Source organism: Numida meleagris, chromosome 4 (genome assembly GCF_002078875.1).
Source record: "Numida meleagris isolate 19003 breed g44 Domestic line chromosome 4, NumMel1.0, whole genome shotgun sequence".
In the NCBI taxonomy this organism is placed as follows: domain Eukaryota; kingdom Metazoa; phylum Chordata; class Aves; order Galliformes; family Numididae; genus Numida; species Numida meleagris.
In genome coordinates, this window is record NC_034412.1 from 40,120,318 (window position 1) to 40,141,270 (window position 20,953).

General features: G+C 45.6%; 1 protein-coding gene across 1 annotated transcript in view; it reads left to right on the forward strand.

The window, feature by feature from the left end:
- LOC110398826 (probable E3 ubiquitin-protein ligase HERC3) overlaps positions 1 to 20,953 on the forward strand; it is a 46,883-nt gene that overhangs the window by 203 nt on the left and 25,727 nt on the right. Inside the window, exons 2-5 of the mRNA XM_021396795.1 lie at positions 2,718 to 2,975; positions 17,962 to 18,121; positions 19,547 to 19,623; positions 20,547 to 20,768. Of these exons, the coding sequence (XP_021252470.1) occupies positions 2,750 to 2,975; positions 17,962 to 18,121; positions 19,547 to 19,623; positions 20,547 to 20,768 (685 nt within the window). The 5' untranslated portion in view covers positions 2,718 to 2,749. The remainder of the gene's footprint in view (positions 1 to 2,717; positions 2,976 to 17,961; positions 18,122 to 19,546; positions 19,624 to 20,546; positions 20,769 to 20,953) is intronic.

A 20,953-nucleotide genomic window follows, 5' to 3' on the forward strand; every position in this document is an offset into this window, starting at 1 on the left:
CGGCGCCCTGTCCCCGCGGGGCGTGCGCTGTGAGGGCCGGGACGCGGGCGGAGGAGGCTGTCGGCTGGGGCCGGCTTCCTGTGTAGGGCAGCGAGAAGTGCGCAGCTCCCGGGTGCGCTCGTTCCCCGTCGCGCCTTGCGTTCCTCAGCGCTGCTCCGGGCGGCGGGCCGGCCGAAGGAGGAAGAGAAGGGGCTCGGTGACAGCGAGGAGCGATAGATCCCGTCGCTGCGGGGCCGTGCTGGTACAGGAGCGCTGCTGGCTGAGTTGCTGCCTTGGCCAGAATGGGAAACGAAGCGTGAAGCTTCATTTGAAGCTTTGTGTTTCAGGACGCTGCCCCTCCATGAATGTATGATGCATTAAGACTTGAAGCGGCTTTGCCTTCTGCGTTTGCGGGGGGGAAAAAAATCCACCCGAACGTTAAAGCAGTCGTGGTTTTAAAAATGTGCTATGTCTTCAGAATAACGAAATTAAGTACATGGCATACCAGGCCTTTGGGAAACATCTGGGTGTGCCCATATGCTGTGGTGGAAAGTGGCTGTGTTGGTTTTCTCTCCTGAGTGGGGAGTGCTGCTCTGTCCCCTCAGAATAGAGCTGTGTGTGGATTTATCAGCAAAATACTTGCAGAATGTGAGAGTGGGACTGGAGGGATATGCTTTGCAGAACTGATCTTCTGTAGGGTCTGGCACGCCTCATTGCCAGCTCTAGGGATGGTGAAATGTGTGGTGCTTCAGAAAAATCTGACAGCTAACATGAAGGGGTGCTGCTTCAAGTCGTGTCTTAGCAGGGGGAGAAAACATCTCTTACCTATCATCTCCCCCTGCTCAGTACAGCGACTTCTCATGTGGAAAATGAACACAAGTAATTTAATTAATTAAAGTATTTTTAGCGTTTTAAATGAAATTAGCAGCTGGAAAGACGACTGGGACCTGTGTAGGAGCAGACTGTTCAGAAACTCTTCTAGAAAGGCATCCTAAATTACTGTTTATCTCCTGATGTACAGTGTCATTGTAGTGGTAGAGTGGTAAAATCTCTTCAGCTCTGAGGCAGCATCTCCTTACAGAGAGTGTGAGCTTTGGGGCTGCTCTTAACTGTGAAGCTGCTTTTATCTTTTGTAAGGTGGTAATTCCTCAGGCTGTGAGAGGTGGCAGGCTTTTTTGAGGCAGGTTATGAAGTTCTCTATAAATATAGCTGTTGTGTCATTTAAAACATAAGCACGTGCATGACTTCGGTGTTACTGTGTCCCTATTCTTGGTGTTGGGAGTAGAGTAACCAGTGGTGACTTCCATTGGGCTTATGTGCCAAGGGCATCTGAGCGCAGCCGTCGGCTTAACAGAGCCCTGTAACCTCCTGCTTTATGAACTGGGGGTGATTTGGAGCTGGCCAGTGACAGTCCTGAAGTGTGGATGATTTGAGTTGTGCTTGAAAGGAATAGAGGCTGTTAGAAGTAAGTAGGTTACAATGCATGCTTTGGAGCACCTAGTAGGAGACCGTAGCAAGCAGTCCCTTGGCTTGACCCTACATTGGTGGAGGTGAGTGCACCTGGTGACAGCACATGGCCACGGGTGAGGGCAGCTGGTAGGAGACAAGCACTTCTTGCTTAGGGCTCAGATTATGGAAGGCTTTATGGCTAATGCAGCTTGAATTAGCACCAGGCTTTGGGAGCTGCATGCGTGTGTTTCCTGTCTGAGTGGGGAAATCTCCTTTTCCTGAGGAATCTGCGGTGATGCCTCAGAGGTTACCTCTGGTGTTAGATCCTGTGCTGACGTTGCGAGTGCTGCTGCAGTAAATTGCCTTAGTTTAAAACTCGCCATGGTGAGTCATAAGGCTTGAAGTCTAAGATCTTTCTTTTTCTCCTCTGCTCTCTTTTCTTTCTGCTTACAAAATAAGGAAGGCTTTAATCAGTTCCTATTTCAAGCAGAGGAATTCTCCATGTCTTATTAATAGAGCATGTTTAACAAATGGCCCAAACATAATGAGGATGGGAGCACAAGGAAGTGTCACTAAAATCTTTCAGATGTGGGTCCCCTCCAACTCGGGATATTCTATTCTATGATTCTGGAACGAGGGCTGATTCCCCAGCTATTAAATTTCAGAAAGCTGTTGTCATTACTAAGCTCAGACTGTGCAATGAGATGGTCCTCTTGCACATTGCTCTGTTTTTTCCCTTCCCATGTTGCTGCCTTCTCTGAAATCTGAGTTTAACTGAACACAGCTCAAAAGGCAGCGACATGAGAGCTTTATCTGTTGCTGTCAGAGGCTGAGCTGACAGCATGCTTCCCTATGTGAACTGCTTTTTACTGGAAATTCTTGGTGAAGCTTGGGGATGTGTGCATGTGAATGCACGCACGTTTAGGTTGGAGGAATGTGTTAAGTTATTCCAACTGCTTCTTAATGTGAGTTTATCAGAAATGATGCAGTCCTGCTTTAAATAACACAGGGCTGCTTGGGTCTGCAGGATTTCAGGGTGCTTCCACTGCCCTCGAGCTGGAGGTGGCCAGTGCTTGAAGGTGCTGACTCAGTACCTGACTGAGCTGTCCTGACTCCTCTTCGTGTAATGGTAGAAATGCCTTCTTGTTGTCAGTCTACAAGCAAGAGAGTCATATAGGCGAAGCTTTTTTTTGATTGTTTCCTCCTCCTGCTCAGAGCAGCTCATTTGTGTAGGATTACTTGTTGAGTATTTGCTTCATCCATGCTCCTTCCCCTGTTTCTCTTTCCAGGAAGAATACATGACTTGCTGAAAAAAGAGAAAATGCTATGCTGGGGTTACTCATCTTTTGGACAACCTGGGATAGGTAGCAACCTCCAGGTCATCATTCCTGAACCACAGGTGTATGGATTTATTCATGACAGAAATGTCAAGGAGGTGGCATGTGGAGGAAACCACTCAGTGTTCCTGCTGGAAGATGGGGAAGTGTACACCTGTGGCTTGAACACCAAAGGCCAGCTGGGACATGAGAGTGAAGGAAGCAAGCCAGGTAAATCTGCCTTTTGTGTGTGCTTTCTAACTGGCTGAGGCTGGTGGGCCGAGAATGTGATGGAAGCTGCTTTGTGCTGACTGCCATACAGCTGGAGCAGTCAACAGAGCCAAAGTTAGTGTAGTAAGGCAGTGATGCCGGATTGTATGTGCTGCCTCTGGAAAGCTACAGCTGAGCAGTATGGGTGGCGAGACGAGTCTGCTCACTTTGTCTGGAAAATGTGTCAAAAAGCAGAGTGGAGATGGTGCTGGGTCATGTTTTGTTACTTGACATTAAGGTGTTCTGTTATAAAAGGGAAGAGAGGGCTGTGAGCCGCAAGTGTCATCTGCTTTCTTTCCAGCTGGGTTGCATCCTTGCACCAAGAGCAGAGAGTAGTTTGGCAATGTATTTATTTTTTGTAAACCCTGAAGCTGTTCTTATGGATTTTTTTTTTCTAATGTTGGCCTTGCAGTTTGCTTTCCGTTAACTTACTGGTTTTGGCATGTGACACAAACACTGGTATCTCTGTTTCTGTTACATAATAGAAATCCCTCCATGAGTAATTAGAGCAATGAGGAGTCATCTTTACTCAAACCGTAGGCTGCCCTCTGTAGGCTTGGGGCTTCTGTAGCCCACCTTATTATTTTGTCACTAATATAGGAGATGTACTAAATGAAGAGCAGTGGATATTGTGTATACTTGCAAATCTGACCTGACTGATTTGAGTGTCTTTTGTCCTTTTCTCTCAGTAGTGAGGTGGTAGATGTTGGCTGCAGGATTAGAGGAGCTAACCTAGACTTTTTGTCTTCTTGCATTTCCTGCAGTCCAGACAACTAAAGAAATCGGGATGTGACACCAACTCCTTGTTATCCTACATGTTCCATTCATTCTGAGAGTTCCTGCAGTGCTGGTTTCTGAGGAGGCTGTGACCATGCATGTGAAAATGTGTGTTTCTCCCTCAGCAGAGCACTGCAGGCTGCATATGTGACAGAGTTCTGCTGACTAGGGCAGGTGGGAGGGATGTGCTATAAAGGAACAGCTTCCCTTTTTAGCTCATGGTGAACTGCCACAGCAGCTTCATTAATAACAATAAACTGGAGGAGAGTCCCATCTCACACATGGCTTGTGAGGGTCCACTTTGGCTTGTGGCGGTCCACTTTGGCTTGTGGCATTGGGAACATGCGAAAGGTCACGTTTCTTACCCTCTGTTAGTTGTGGGGAGAGGTATGTGCAGGACGGAGGGTCCTGAGCCGCTGAAGGTGATGGAAGGCTTCTAGTATGCCTCTAAGGAAGGGAACTGGGGGAACGTGTGGAACTGGGAATCTTACAGCTGCTTTGCTCTCACCTCTGCAGTGTGAACTTGAGGCCCTGTGGCTTTACTGCCTCATGCTTTGGCTCTGCCTAGACAATGGGGGCAGCTGGAAGCGGGCTTTGTCTGCTCCATATGACATAGAACTGACTGTCCCGTATGGGCATACTCTGCAGAGCCTCCTATGTGCTTTAGAGAATGCTTACCATGGCTTGGCTGCGTTTGAGAGTAACATGAAGGCATACGGAGGCCTGCATCTCTTGAAGGGTGTATAAAAATGCTCAATGACTTCAAAGAGGTTGAATGGTACCTGTCCTGGTCTGTGCTCAAGGAGGAAGCTTCCTGTTTGTTCTCCTGCTTTTTTGTGTGTGAGAGACTTAAGGAGTCAGTATGCTAAGATCTTCAGTCAGTGGTTTTAAGAGTATGTGATCATGTTGTTTAATTAGAGATGGTTTTCACCCAAGATGATACCTGCTTTTCAGTAGCATTCTAGGACTCTGCAGTACACTGAACATTAGTCTAACCCTCTTCTCCTTTGAAGGCTTGCAGGTTTTACAAATGACTTCAAGTGGGGAAGAGTTGTTACATTTGCAGTGAGTGCTTTTGAAAACTTCAGCTGCTTTTCTTTCCTTACTGTACATTCCATATATATATATATTTTTTTTTTGTCATGGTGCCTTCTGTTTACATGGAAGATACTATGTCAGTTGTTTCTGTAGCTCCTCTTAGAGCAGTCCTTTAGCACCTTTTGAAATGAGAGACCCTCCTTAATTAAAAAGCTGTGTTTATTGTCACATTTGCTGAGCTTAAGGATGTAATGCAGAGATAGAATGACAACTGGTTAGGCGATTTTTGTACCTCTCCACTGCAGGGAACAGAAATAACTGAGTGAGTGCATTCCACTGAATGAGTCAGTAGAGACTTCTCTTCTGGAAGTGCCCTTTCCTCTGATGTTACTTCTGCTGGTAACAAGTTGAGTTGACTGTTGTGCAGAATCAGCCTGAGTTAGCATTAATTTCCTGAGCATCATCAGGTGTTAACATGCATTAAATTTCTTGTGTAGATGCAGATATGCAGGGTGGCATTGCCTCAGTTTATGTTGTGAAATCTATCCGCTCACAGCTGCGGCGGCGACAAATGTCATTAAGTCAAATTTCAGTAGATGATGCGGATCACCTGGATTGCTCTGAACACAGCGACCTTATACTTTTCAGATGTAAATGCACTTGCCCTGAACTTCAGCATGGAGCTAAAATGCTCAGAAGCACTGATGCTTACTGTGGTATACCTAATGGTGAACCACGTAACAACTGAGAATTCAGATGTGTGACCTATTTGTAAGGGCTGTCCGTATGGATCTTCCTCTTTTCACCTCTTCCTGGCTGGGAAGAGGCCATGTGGGAGGCCCGGGTTGTTCAGGAGTAGGAGAAGTGGCAGATCTTGTGGTTGTTGGAAGCAGCTATAGAAGTGAGCAGGTCCAGCCTCTCCAGATCCCTCTGGATTGGCAGCATGACCTACTGGTGTATCAAGCACTCATTCCAATTTTACGCTGCTTTCCTTTCTCTATGCAAGCTTTGAAAGAAGAGCCAGGAAATGCCACAAGATAGGCTTTTCACAAAAGCTATGAGGCAGTTTTGTCCCCCTTTGAGCACGGAGCTGAGGCTCGGCCTGTATGTAACTTCTCAGAAATAAAATATTTTAGGCACTTCTGGCTGCTAGCTGAAAACAGCTGCTCCTGCAGCAGAGCTGTGAAGAAATGCTTACTCTTAACACCTGACCTGCCTTATAAGCAGCTGACTGCCTATATAAGCTCCTGAAGAAGAAATGGAGTTAAGAGCACCTGTACTTTTCCCAGAATGCCCTCCAAATCTTACATGCAATTATTCTGTATTTCTTCAGCGTAACATCACTGCACGCTTCTGATCTTCTGTCCTGTGAACTATGTAATTCCTTGGGCTTTGACATGCCCATTGTGCAGGGTACCCTCTGTTAAATGAATAAATTGGACATCCTTGAACCGAGAAACACAATGAAATATTTCCCACTTCCCAAGGCTTGTGGTAATATTTGTGTCCTACTTGAGTGTTCAAATGTGTCACTTGTATGAGCCCCATATGAACACGATACTTCTATTCCTTTTACCATTTTGAGACCAATTTGTCTTCTGAAAAAAACAAAAAAGTGAATTACAGCCTGGGATGACAGGCTAGTTTAGCTCTACATCCAGGAGCAAGCTGTGAGATCAGTTTTTCAGCTAACGCCTTCCATTTTTATTTCTGAAGTACTGTTGCTAAAGCATATGTTTTCAGGAAGAGCCTTCTTTAAAAGCTGTCTCATGAATTTATGAGTTGAGGTTAGACTTGAGCTTGTACCCTATAAACATTTTTTTTATTATCCCCAAAGATGGTGTGTTCAAATTATATCAAACTGCTGTACTTATGAAAGTTATTAATCCTAATAATAAATAAAAATGCTTTTTTAAATGTTTAATAAGACTGTTAATTTCCTCCCTTTCCCTATCAGCAGACTTCTTCTCAAGCAGTACTTGTGCAGTTGATTGTAATGTCATTGAAAGCAAGGACAAATGTGCTGTTTGGAGTCTGCACTCTGCTAGTGTGGCTTTGTTCTGCTCCTGTGCAAATCACTGCAGGATGGAATTAAGCAGGAACTAAGTAAGGAGCACACCAGGCGCTTTTGAACATTCTACCCTCCTTAAAGCCTGGGGCTGCCAAGTGCACTTAAAAGATCTAGTCTCCCTTCAGGAAGGAAATATGAAATGCTTCTGTGAAGGCAAAACATGTCCTGCTGTGCAGAACTGCTCCAATAACATAAAAAGATGGCTAAATAGCACCTATCCAGTTGCTAAGAGTAGCCTACAGGATTGAGCACAGTGGGTCGGTAAGAGTGAGCTCCTGTCTTACCTCCTAGAGCACTGACTTGAGCCCCAAGGATAGGCTGGAGATATTCTGGGTTGTTAAGCCCTCACCGGTGTGTATACTGCATGTGTCTGCATTAGGGCTGCTAGGAAGGAGGTGGTGCTACGTCTGGGGGAGAAGTGCGGGGAAGAAATCAAAGATCTCTCTTCCTTGCAGCGTTAGAAGATGAGAGTGCTGCTTTCAAAATGGAGCTGTCAATTTTATATTGGTTCCCTTTTCTTTTGCCTTTATAAGGTTACCAAAGTAATGGGAAGTTGCATGCTGATGTAAACATTTGCTTGCTCCCTATTTCAGAGCTTTTGCTCCATACCAAGCAAAAATGGGTTACCATGCACAGGTGAGAAGAGCAGGCAGAAGGAGAGGGCGGCTCTACTCACAGCCTAGAAGCAGAGCCAGGAGCTCCATGTGCAGAAGCATCTCTGCAGCGTGCTGCTGGGGACATGGTAGTGTCTGCTCTTGTGCTGTGCAGGTGCAGAGCTGAATGCCTCCCCCACCTGTGCATGCAGAGACTTGTGCTGTCAGCATGGTAGTTCTGTGTCATGCACCTAACCTCGGCAAAGGCTCTCTGTCATCACCAAGGTGTGTTCCTGAAGCTATCCTCCAGGCCTTTCTCTGAGCCATCCTCTGTTGTTACTGCTGACAAACAGCAGCAGGGACGCGTGAATGGAGCCACAGAAGCTGTCTTGACTCCTGTGCTTCCTTTATGTGCTGACAGGATTAGATGATACATTTGGGCTGTAGTGTTTTTATCATTTTCATGGGGTACCTGTTGAATGCAGTAGCAGGATTCTTGTGGAGATTTTTGGCTGTTGGATCAGGTGTCCATAAGTGCTAACGCTATGAGTGTCACCTTATTAGATGGATGAATGTGTTACTATTATTTATCTCCGAAAGAATTGTAGAATGGCCTCAGCTGAGAAGGACCTCAAGGATCATCAAATTCCAAATCCCTGCGACAGGCAGGGTTGCTAGCTGCTAGATCGTCCTGTCACTATCTTCCTATGTGAAAAGTTGATTTCCCTTATGTTTATATACTCCCTTTAAATATTGGAAGGCTGCAATGAAGTCTTCCCTCAGCCTTCTCTTTTTCCAGGCTGAACAAGCCCAATAAGGGAGCTGATCTCCTTTCATGTAAGAATTACTAGATCTTTTCACTTCTTAGGGAACGGAAAGACCATGAGGGTGAAGTTTAGATCACTGCTGGTATCTCATTAAGCATTGAACTGCCTTGTCTTCTGAAGAAAATATTGTAGATCACGCTTGTTATTTTCACAGCTTAGTCACACAGTGCTTAGACATTCTCAGTGTGGATATGGACTATGTTAACAGGGCAATGCCACCAAATAGCTCATCTGTCCTCAGATTTGCCAGCTGCTGAGATGTAACCCAGGGGCATTTCAACAGTTGTTTCCCCCTCCTTTATGTTTCTGCTGTCATCTATTTCTTATTTGTGCATAGCACCCGTCTTAACTCTGTGAGCCCTTTCCTTTCAGAACAAACATACAGTCGCTACGGTTGGAAAAGACCTCCAAGATCATCCAGTCCAACTGTCGACCTATCACCAATATTTACCACTAAACCATGTCCCTCAGTACAACATCTAAGTGTTCCTTGAACTCCTCCAGGGATGGTAACTCCACCACCTCCTTGGGCAGCCCATTCCAGCGCCTGACCACTCTCTCAGAGAATTATTTCCTAACGTCCAACCTGAATCTCCCCTGATGCAATTTGAGGCCATTCCCTCTCGTCCTATCACTAGTTACAGGGGAGAAGAAGCCGACCCCCCACCTCACCACAACCTCCCTTCAGGTAGTTGGAGAGAGCAATAAGGTTTCCCGTGAGCCTCCTCCAGACTAAACAGTCCCAGCTTCCTCAGCCTCTCCTCAAAAGACTTGTGCTCCAGAATGTTCACCAAATTTGTTGCCCTTCTGGACATGCTCCAGAGCCTATACGCCTTTCTTGTAGAGAGGGGCTCAAAACTGAACTCAGTATTCAAGGTGAAGCCTCCTCGGGTTGAATACAGAGGGATGATTGCTTCCCTGCTCCTGCTGGCAACACTATTTCTGATATAAGCCAAGATGCCATTGGCCTTCTTGGCCACACCACTGGTTCATGTTCAGCTGAGCATAACCAACACTCCCCAGGTCTGTTTCCCCTACACAGTCTTCCAGCCACTCTACCCCAAGCCTGTTGCATTGCCTGGGGTTGCTGTGGCCAAAACGCAGGACCTGGCACTTGGTCTTGTTGAACTTCATCCCATTGACCTCAGCCCAGTGATCCAGCCTGGTCAGATCCCTCTGTAGGGCCTTCCTACTCCCAGGCAGATCAACAGTTCCTCCCAGCTTGATGTAATCTGCATACTTACTGAGGGCTTACTCAATGCCCTCATCCAGGTCATCAGTAAAGGTATTGAAGAGAACAGGCGCCAGTACTGACCCCTGAGGAACACCACTTGTGACCAGTCACCAGCTGAATTTAACTCCATTCACCACTACTCTCTGGGCCTTGCCCTCCAGCCAGTTCTTTACCCAGCAAAGAATGTGCCTGTGCAGGCCATGGGCTGCCAGCTTCTCCAGGAGAATAGTGTGGGAGGCAATGTCAAAGGCTTAGCTGAAGTCTAAGTAGACTGTGTCAACAACCTTTCCCTTATCCACCAGGTGGGTCACTCGATCATAGAAGATCAGGTTGTGTGGCGACTGAGGCACAGACTCCATTGCTAGTGCAGAACAAAAACCTGTTATTGTACGTGCTTACAACCTTTTATACCTGTGTAACAACCGCTTGGTCACATGTCCTAAGGTCTTTTGTTAGTCAGAGAGGGGGATTACAAGCCGGTGAGCCTCACCTCTGTGCCCAGGAAGATCATGGAGCGGATCCTCCTAGAAGACATGTCAAGGCACATACATGACAAAGAGGTGATCTGAGACAGCCAGCATGGCTTCACCAAGGGCAGATCTTGCCTGACCGATCTGGTGGCCTTCTATGATGGAGTGACGGCATCAGTGGATGGGAGAAAGGCGACTGATGTCATTTACCTGGACTTCTCCCAAGCCTTTGACATGGCCCCTCACCACATTCTTCTGTCCAAATTGGAGGGGTATGGATTTGAAGGATGGACTGTTCGGTGGGTTAAGAACTGGTTGGCTGATCACAACTAAAGGGTTGCGATCAGTGGTTCTATGTCAGGGTGGAGGCTGGTCACAAGTGGTGTCCCCCAAGGCTCAGTCTTGGAACCATGCTCTTCAACATCTTTATCAATAACATAGATGATAGAATCAAGTGCACTCTCAAAGTTCGCAGATGACACCAAGCTGAGCAGTGCAGTCAATACATTGGAGGGAAGGGAAGCCATCCTGAGGGACCTGGACAGGCTGGACAAGTGGGCCCATGTGAACCTAATGAGGTTCAACAAGGCCAAATGCAAGGTGCTGCACTTGGGCTGGGGTAATCCCTCATCTTTATACAAACCGGGGGAAGAACTCCTTGAGAGCAGCCCTGTAGAGAAGGACTTGGGGGTCCTGATGGACAAGAAGCTGGGCATGAGCCAGCAGTGAGTGCTGGCAGCTCGGAAGGCCAACTGTGTTCTGGGCTGCATTAAAAGATGAGTGACTAGCAGGGAGAGAGAGGTGATTGTCTCCCTCTACTCAGCTCTTGTGGGGCCCTATCTGGAGTACTGCATCCAGGCCTGGGACCCCAGCACAAGAAGGACACAGAGCTCTTAGAATGAGTTCAGAGGAGGACCACCAAGATGATCAGGGGGCTGGAGCACCTCTCCTATGAGGAAAGGTTGAGGGAACTAGGCTTGTTTAGCTTGGAGAAGAGGAGGCTCCAGGGAGACCTCATTGTGGCCTTCCAATACTTGAAAAGAGCACATTAACAGGAGGGGGAACAATTGTTGATGAGGGTGGATAGTGATAGGACAAGGGAGAATGGTTTTAAACAAACAGGAGAGGTGTAGGTTAGATATTAGGAGGAAGTTTTTCACTCAGAGGGTGGTGACACACTGGAACAGGTTGCCCAGGGAGGTTGTGGATGCCCTGTCCCTGGAGGTATTCAAGGCCAGGCTGGACGTGGTTCTGGGCAGCCTGGTCTAGTGGTTGCCGACCCTGCACTCAGCAGGGGGGTTGAAACTCAATGATCTTTGAGGTCCTTTTCAACCCAGGCAATTCTATGATTCGTCTTTGTTTTCCCACATCTCCCCCTTCTCTATTAGTTTGAGCAGCAAGCACTTGGTTGAATGCCTTCTTAATATAATACAAGGAATACATACCAACAAGCATGCAAAAACCTAAAGACACATCCACTGTTATGTAAAATCCATCGATGTTAATCAAGATAAACGATGTTTGTGAAAACTCAAACAGCAATCTCAGTAAACTGAAACTATGTCTTGCTGTGACTAAACTCCCACACTAAAACCCAAATTCAGTGTTGTTGCAATCACAAGCGAAGGGCACAGTCATGGTAGCCTCCAAACAGTACAGAACTTCTATATGGTCACATTAAATATAAACAAGAGAAATTTGTTTAGCGCCACTTCACCCTCAAGAGTTACATTGCCTCCCCTCATTTCGACAAAGTTGTATAAACCTTGAAGCCACCCATCAAACCAATCCCATGAGGTTTTGACATGTAGCTTATTTTGTATATCTGCTTCTGAGCACTTCTAAAATAAGGAATCACACATTTTGAACAGCAAGTCAGTTTCCCATTTGTAGCAATTGGAAGGGCCAATACAATGGAAAAGTTGTTACAAAAGAGGTGGAAGCCAGCACAATAGCAAGGTGCTACAAAGGAAGGGAAGCAGATTGCTCACCTGTACCAGAAGATTCTGGGTTCACAGGGAAAAGCTTCCACCAAGGAGAGAAATCCAAAAAGAGATCCCTCCTCAGTGGCAGTCAACCCTTAAATGAGGCCTAAGAGGGGTGGAGCCTGGCTCTACCCTTTCCAGTCACACAGGTGAATTGCCTTCACCTGTGCTCCCAGGGCTGACTGGGTCTTTCCTCCAGGTGTTCAATCAGTGGTTCAGGCTGTGACTCAGCAGTTCCCATACACCATTGTGTACTCTTGATAGCATGGCAAAAACTTAAAAATATTGCTATACATGAAGAAACAAGTCATAAAGCAAATCATACAAAAATCCTAGTAGCCAGAAACATTAAAATTCTTGTAACAAATTTAACATCTTGTATCACTGAGCTGCTAAGGGAAAAGAACAAGTTGACTGGGTGTAAAATTCCCTGAGGTAATCGTTGCACTGCTTGACGCTGGTTACTGGCTGCAGTGTAATTGCACTAAGTAGATCCACAGCCCAGTTGCCTCTGTAAGCCTTCTCTGTAGAAGTAACTTGACTTTTTTTTATTCGAGGGGGAGGTGTCTTGGCCTGTGGTGTTGGAGAGTGTATTCTCTATCACCATTTGTTGTGCAGATTCTCTCCAAAAGCCCATCCACAGCGTGTATTGAGTACCTGCCAAAGTCAGTGGTGCCAAGATCTTGCAATCACGAGCACAAAGAGTGTAACTTTTCATAACAGAGCCCAACAGATTACTGGTATAGGGGGAGCCGAGCTCGAATCCCCCTCCCGCCCTGCCTCTGCCGATACCCAGATCGGAGGGGTGCAAGTCTGGTTCCTTCTTTGGACTCACTGGTCCAGGATCTAAAGGGTCACTGTCCTTGTAATTGAGCCTAATAGATTTATCACAACCATTTGCAGTGGCCCCCTCTACAAGAGGAGCACTGGGCTCTATCGGTGAGGTGGGTTCCGCGTATTTCTTTAACGACTCAAAAACCAATCTCCAGGCCCCAAAGGTCTTTAGCGACAGGGTCAGAGAGCGTAGCTGCATCCCACAGCCTCAATCCCGCTTTGTCCCACGACTCTGTGTCATAAATCGCAGCCCCAACTACTCCCTCTACGTTAGGAGAGACCCACACCAAAGGTCGCCTTAAATCAAAGCCTTCCACTTTAGCGTGGTGCTTCTGCAAAATTGCTTCCATTATTTTGCAAACCGCCTCCTGTTTCTTTGTTACGTTTGATCCCATTGTTCCCCGTTGCTCACCTCTGTCCTGCAGAAATGAATGTGGCTGCCTGGTCCCGCTTCCTTCTAGCAGCTTCTCTGGGGTCCCACTTCCTTCCAGCGGCCCTGGGTTCTGCTTCCTTTTAGCGGCCCTGACTCCTGCTTCCTTCCAGCAGTTTCTGGGTCCCGCTTCCTTCCAGCGGCCCTTATTCCTTGGCACCGGTCAGCTTGATAGCTGATTCTTTCCCGAGGCTGACCCTGATACAAGGTCCCTGTTCAGGCGCCATTTGTGGCAATTGAGGCATGAACTCTGTTGCTAGTGCAGAAGGAAGACACTTTATTTTACATGCTTACAACCTTTTATACCCTTGTAACAACCGCTTGGTCACATGTCCCATGGTCTTTTGTTAGTCAAAGTGGGGGATTAGTCTTTGTTTTCGCACAAGGTTGGTCAAGCACGACCTGCCTTTGATGAATCCACGCTGGCTGGGCCTGGTTGTCCCACACAGAGAGAAACACTCAGGATGAACAAATGTCTGTTGTCAAGCTGAGGAGGACATGAGGAATTTGGGGTAGGTGTCCAAGAGAGCTGAAATCACTTGAAACCCTTCCAAGCATCAGCTTTTTCTCACTAGGGAAGAAATCCAGATTTTGCCGCTGAACGTGTCACCTCAGGGCTCTCCATTGATTTCAGACAGGAGAAGCCATCTGGTGCTTTCCACGTACATCACAGTACACATATGGCTGAACATCCTCTAGCAAAAGGTTGTCTTGCAAGGAGCTGGAAGCTATGTGTTGGAAAGGTACCAGCACTCTGATAAACTTACTAGGAGACTGTGATCAATCATTCATTGCCTGTACATCCCAACCAGTGCCACATAATTGAGTGCTTTGCGCTTCCAGTAGTGTTAGACACTGAAGATCTTGTAGTGTAGCTTTTCAATGTCATGGGGACAAAGTATAAGCCCTCTTCTGTAAATTGGGAAGCTATGGTCTGAAGATGGGTTTTTCAGTCTTTGCCTTGCTTTACTGCAGTGTCCAGCACTTTCAAACTTGTCAGCGGTTTACGGGCGTTCGGCCCAGTTCCGTGACGAAGGGGACGGGGGACCCACGGGCCCACACCCCGGGAAAAGGAAAAAGGGGAAAAGGGTAAGGAGATGGCCCTGAGAGCAAAGAACAGCGGCAACAATCTGAGGAGAAACAAACTAATTTACTAAAATAAGATATTGGAATGCAAAACAACACACTATAATACAATATAATTACAATTTAAGCTGATAAATCCAATACTGAGAGAGAGAATGCCCCAAAATCAAGGTAGGCCTTACTCTACTACCGACGATAAGACGGCTGGAGAGCGAGGTGCTGCCAAGACGAGAGACGGCGGAAAAAGGGACGAGGTCTCGTGATCCGCAAGTTTTTATACTGCGAGCTTCTATCTTTTCCCTCCGGCTGGAAAATGGTAACAGAGGAGCAAAGTACCGTGGGCGATGCAGTAGTCCTTCTCTTCTGAGAACCAGGTACACTCACTACATGATGTTATGATGTGGAGTACCAATAACCGAAAATCATAAAACCATGACAAAACTAAATGCTCTGACTGTCAGAGCTGTGTTACAAAAATCTGTACTACCTATTTTCAGCTTTTGCTGGATGGAGTGTGCCTGCAATCCACAGACAGGCAAGAAAACAGCCCTGGGAACCATCCATGTCATGATTCAGTGCAGCCCTGAAGGAGTTTTGCCTAGACCTCAATCTTTAGTCCATTTTTATTTTATGGTAAGATCTGACAAGACTAAGATCAATAGAAGTCAAACTTTGATATGTCTGTTTATGCTGACAGAAAATGGACAGAAAAGAGAAGTGAAAATGGGAACTCCTCTTGATATGAAGAACTGATGAATGATTTCCGAGTGTTGGTGCTGTAGTGAAACAGCTGATGGCTTCAGAAATAAAAGATTGGGTCAGTGTGTACTTCTTGGTACTTGTTTTTCTGAGTTTTATGCTATGTTGAAACACTGTTGCACAGCTCCTGCAACCCTTCCCGATTGCTCCCAGGGTTTTGTTCTGCTCAGTTTTGTACTAAAGTCACAATACCAAGAACAAACTTAACTTGTTGCACCCTTCATCTGAGCGCAGTGATGCATCATTTCTAAGGAAAGAATAATAATGCTGTGACACACTGAAAAATAACAAAAATTTATACCAACCACCAAAGCACTTCGTGTTTAGAAATGGGAAAGAGATAGGAGGTCATCAAAAGAGTCTTCTGCCATCTCCCCAGGGTGTTCTAGTCCCATCAGGGACAGTAACGAATATGATGTTTTTGTCTTTCATTGAGAGGAGGAGACCATAGCCACATTTGCTCTTGAGATGTCTTGTATGTTGTTTGTGATTGACCTTGACTGGTCCTTGAAGGTGCTGGTTGTTTAGAGCTCATTGTTAAAAATAGGATCCCTAAATTATATATGCAAATGAATATAAAACAAGCCACCAGGTGATGCTTATGTGTAAATTATGGGTGAGAGTTAGAGGCCAAGGCAACAAAGAGAGCCTTGTGGCTGATGTCTATTACAGGTCACCTGATCAAGTGGAGACTGTTGATGTAGCCTTTTTCCAGCTACGAGAGGTATCTCAGTTGCAGGCTCTCACCCTGCTGGGGGCCTCCAACCACCCTGACATCTGCTGGAAAAGTAGCACGGTGAGCTGTAGGCAATCCAGGAGGCTCCTGGAATGCGTCGAGGATAACTTCTTCAGCAAAGTAGTAGACAACCCTACTCTAACCCTAACCTGCTGCTCACCAGTGCAAGTGAACTGTTCGGTGACATCAGGATTGGAGGCTGTCTGGGCTGTAGGGATCATGCATAGTGAAGTTCACACTCCTGAGGGATATGGGACAAAGAGTAAATTTTAGGAAATCCAACGTCCGGCTCTTCGGGGAGTTAGTCAACAAAACCTCCTGGTAAACTGCCCTCAAGGACAAGGGAGCGAAGCGGGTCTTTAAGGAGGCTTTGCTTCGTGCACAAGAGCTCTTCATCCCCAGATGCAGGAAGTCAGGAAAGGAAGGCAAGAGATCATGGCTGAACTGGGGCCTGGTGGTCAAACTGGAGAGCAAGAAGAAAATGCACATGCAGTGGAAGCAGGGACATGTACCCTGGGAAGTGTGTGCGAATGCTGCTAAGCTGTGCAGGGGTGAGGTCGAGAAGGCCAAGGCCCAACTGGAGCTGAACTTCACAAGTGGGGCAAAGAGGAGCAAGAAAGGCCTTGGTACATCAACCAGAAAAGGAATGTCCAAGAAGATGTTTCCCCCCTAGTGAACAATACAGGCAGGCTCATAACAGCGGACAAGGAGAAGGCTGAGGTACTCAACAACTTTTTTGCCTCAGACTTTGCTAGCAAATGCCCTTCATACAGCCCTCGAGCAGATGATTTGGAAGGTGGGGAGGCAGACAGACCCATGCCTCAGGGCCTTACAGAGTGTTGTGGGCTCACTGCATATGAACTGTGCCTCTGTGGCTATTAAATGAGTGAAAGGAAGCACATACTGAAATAGCATTTTGTTCTCTTAGAAAATATGTATTTGAAGAATTGTCACCTTTCTCTCCTGTAACATGTTTTAAGGCTTCATTTACTTCCTGTTTTCAGACTTCAGGACTTAGAAGGCAAATCTTCCTAGGAGTGCCTAGGAATTGTGCCCTTTAAATTGATTTAAGACATTTAAATTGATCTGTATACAGATTTTGGTACGAAGTGTGTTAATGATACATGTCTAGGTGCCCTTGATGTGGGGTGTCATTTCATAGAATGACAAGTGGGACATCAGCATGGGACTTTTAATAAAACTAATAATTGCCATGTAGTGTTCAGAGTTAATCTTTCTTTGTCTACACTGAAATGTTTTTTCAGGGAAGAAAAAATTCCAACTTTTCTTCTGTTTGGCTTTTGAGGACTTCTTCCATCAGGTGTGCACCATTTCCAATGCTTTGCTGCAAGACAGGACTTTTTCATGTTTGTTTATAAGAACTCTGTATAATGAATAAAATTTGATTGTTGATGTTGTAAGAGTAGTTGTCAAACTTATTTCAGTTGCTTAAGATGACATAATAAATTGTGGGCTGTCTTCCAGAGGAAGATTTTTTTTTCTCTTTTACCCTTCTTGTAAGGTCCTCTTGCTTTTTATATGACTTTTTTTTTGTGAGCTTCTGACTGTGACAGAAATAGCGATAGGTTGATAGGTTTCGACCTGTTCCAAGCTTAGCACCAGGGGTGTTGTAACATGTCTGTTTTCATCCATCAGGTAGTAAAGCAAGAGACAACTGGATTGATTAACTTTTTGGATGACTTGTCTTCATTAGGCTTATGAGGTGTGGAATGTCAAATGTGTTTTACAGGGTTTTTAAACTTCTGAGTCCATCTTGATCCCTACATCAAGACTGAGTTAGAAAACATCAGATCTGGAAAGTCTGTTTGATTCCATGTATCTGTGAGGCTGCGTGTAGACTGTTGTGCTTGAGGATTGTACCTGCCTTTATCCCCTGATTTACAGGTCAGGGCTTTGGAAGAACTCAGCAGCTACACATTTTCAGTAAAGTCTGGCGCTTTCCTTGTGTGGGAAGTGTTTTATAACTAAATTGAGCATCACTGAACCTATCTGAAAGGCTTTGCTTACGGATTAGTTTTGACCTGTTGTCTGCACGTAGATATGAGATGAGTCATGTGATGGAAGTGTTTTTCTGCTTTTTTCTCAGAACTAATTGGAGCCCTGGCAGGGCAGCACATAGTGCATGTGGCCTGTGGAGAGTCCCACAGTGTGGCACTCAGCGACCAGGGCCAGGTCTTCTCCTGGGGCGCAGGCAGCGATGGACAGCTGGGCCTCACCACTATAGAAGATGCAGTGACAGTACCAAGGTAAATCTTTAAGTGTTTTAGGTTTCCTTAAGGCGCACACTTGGAAGTGTTGTGTCAGGGGTTTTTCACTTTCCAGCCTGGAGTTGGTTGGAGTGTTGCTCTTGCTCAGAGGGCTGGTAATTGGGCACTTGCCACGTACCAGTACAAGCCTGACACTGCCTCCTTTTCCCTCTCAGCACTCCTTGAGTACTAGACAAATTCTGAAGAAGTACAGTTAGAACAGCTCTTCTGATCTTCGGTGCTTGTGGTACAGAGAAGAAAGTTAGAGCATGTTCAGCTTCCTCAATGAAAAATATGACTGTTTTCTGTGGGACAGAAGGTACATGAGGGAGGACTCCAAAATAGAAATGCTGTGTGATACGTTTGTATTGCACTCCTAGGAAGATCTCTGAGATAGGAGCCACATTTCAAGAAAGGGCGAAAAATATGGACAGGTGGACTGGCGCCTTGGCTCTGGAACTCTTTCATTGTTTGTATTGTATCTTGCTTATCAGCAATGCTGCTAAACCAGCCCATTGCAATTCTGAATAGTGAATGTTGCTCAGAAATGTTAGGGAAGTGCTCAGTTTTCTTCACTGACTTGCTTAATGCGTCTTACCTGTCTCGAGCAGTAACAGTGTTAATAAGGTGATATAGATGGTGCTGGGGCCAGTGGCAGACACCAAGGCTCCTTCGTCCAAAGCAGTTCACAGATTATAGGCCTCCACTCACTACCATAATAAAGATAACCGGTCTGTTTGTAGTTAATGATGTTCCATCATGCTATGTTAATAACAGATTTGTTCTGTCTCCTATTCTGGCTACAACTATGTATCCAATGCAGAGCTGGAAGAGGTTTGGGACGCCTGTCTAGGGTGGCTGTCATTCATGGGATGGTATTTAAAGGAAAAGAGTTCCAGATGCAAAAGCATACTCGCTTGTTTGATCTGAAGGGCTCTGTGGGAAGAAAGCCGGTTACTTGCTGGCAGATCTGATATAAAAAAAGAGAGACAGGCGATAGTGCGATAATGCCATTTAAAAATTAACATTTTTTGTGAAATAACTTGAACCTTGATGTGCTATTCTCTGTGCAAAGCAACGAAGAGGTTGTGGTGCTGTACCTCTTAGAAAATTCTGTGCCCCTGACATAAATAACACGAAAAATGTCAATGCCTGAAAAAGAATAGTAATAGATTTTTTCACCATTTTCAGATGTCTAGGGTCTTCTTTATAGCAGTAAAAATAGTTGGAGTTGGTAGTCTGATGTCTAAAGCTCTTCATAGATTTTCATCTGTGATTAGTATTACCTTCAAGATTCTGTTCCTCTTCTCAAAACCACAGGTTGTATGTCTGTCTAGAACAAGCACCCAAATGGAAATGCTAATTTCACCTAATTTGATACTGTATTTGTAGATGATTATTCTAAAATAATGTCATCTTCTTTAGGCTGATAAAGAAACTGAACCAACAGACGATACTGCAGATTTCCTGTGGAAACTGGCATTGCCTGGCTTTGGCAGCAGGTACCGTAGTGTTCATTATTTATTACTGAGATTTCTGCTCTTGTTTTGCTCCATGTCCAAGATGGCATATTTCCAAGGACATCCCTGTCTCAACTGCTCTCAGGACAAATGGGAGACAATGAAAAAGATCAGATACCACATATATTGTAGAAAGGAGACATTACACGCAGGCCACCCACTCCCTCACTATTGAATGATGGCAAGAACGCTTAAAAGCTTTCAGTTTTGATATACATAGGTCACTCCAAAAATAATGCCTCCTGTTTATTTTCATGGAAACTACAGCAGGTACAAAGAGCACAATAATTATATTTGATATGATCTCCATAAATGTTCAGCAAGTGTTCATGAATGTCAATGGATCCAATTTTTTCTGCATGGAGGAATTCAGTTCTTCAGCTTTGCTTCATACACACTTCCATGTCAGGCACCATTTTGTCAGAGTGCCCCTCTGCTGCCATCTGTTGCACTGCAGCAAAATGTAAGGGAATATCGGCAGGAAGTTTCAACCTCTCCTTCCATACCACCGACATCTGCCTCTGACATTGTGGGCCAACGTAATAAAAGACGAGGCATAACTTTCAGAGCAGCCCTTGTAGACAAATGTGTGGAGTTAATTCCTTTGCGTCAAAATTATCCTTGGCTGTTCCCTTTCTGAATGCAACACGTGGACCATTCTTCATTACACTGTTTAAGTTACAGCAGTCTGATTTTGTATTTTGCACTTAGTTACACATCTGTGTATTTACCTTGTAGCTTCAGACAGGGCTTATATTTTAGCAAAGAACGTCTTGCTTGATTTTTCCATCATCAGGTTTGGGTTGGAGAGAAGCCCCCAGCGCTAGTACTTCTTTTTTTTTTTACAAACTTGCTTTTCTGTTGACCAGCTTTTATTCATGGTTCTCTCACTTTTCTTGTTTCAGATGGCCAGTTCTTCACATGGGGGCAGAACAGCTATGGTCAATTGGGCTTGGGGAAAGAGTGTCCCTCCCAAGCAAGTCCACAGCGTGTGAAGTCTCTTGATGGGATCCCTTTGGCCCAGGTTGCTGCAGGTGGAGCCCACAGTTTTGCCCTCTCTCTCTCAGGAGCTGTGTTTGGCTGGGGGAAGAACAGCTCAGGACAGCTGGGACTAAGTGATGAACGAGGTATTAAAATTGTGCTCCTAGGTGAAGGAAAGTTGTTTTTTTTTGGCTGAGTGCTGCTTTTCTTTCCTTATTGGCAGTCTGTTTTTACTGAGCAGATGTGTAGACCTCAGTAGCTCCTTTGGGAGGAGAGGGCAGAGAGGCAGTCTCTGGTGGTGGGTTTTCATTCTTAGGAAACAAATTTTTCC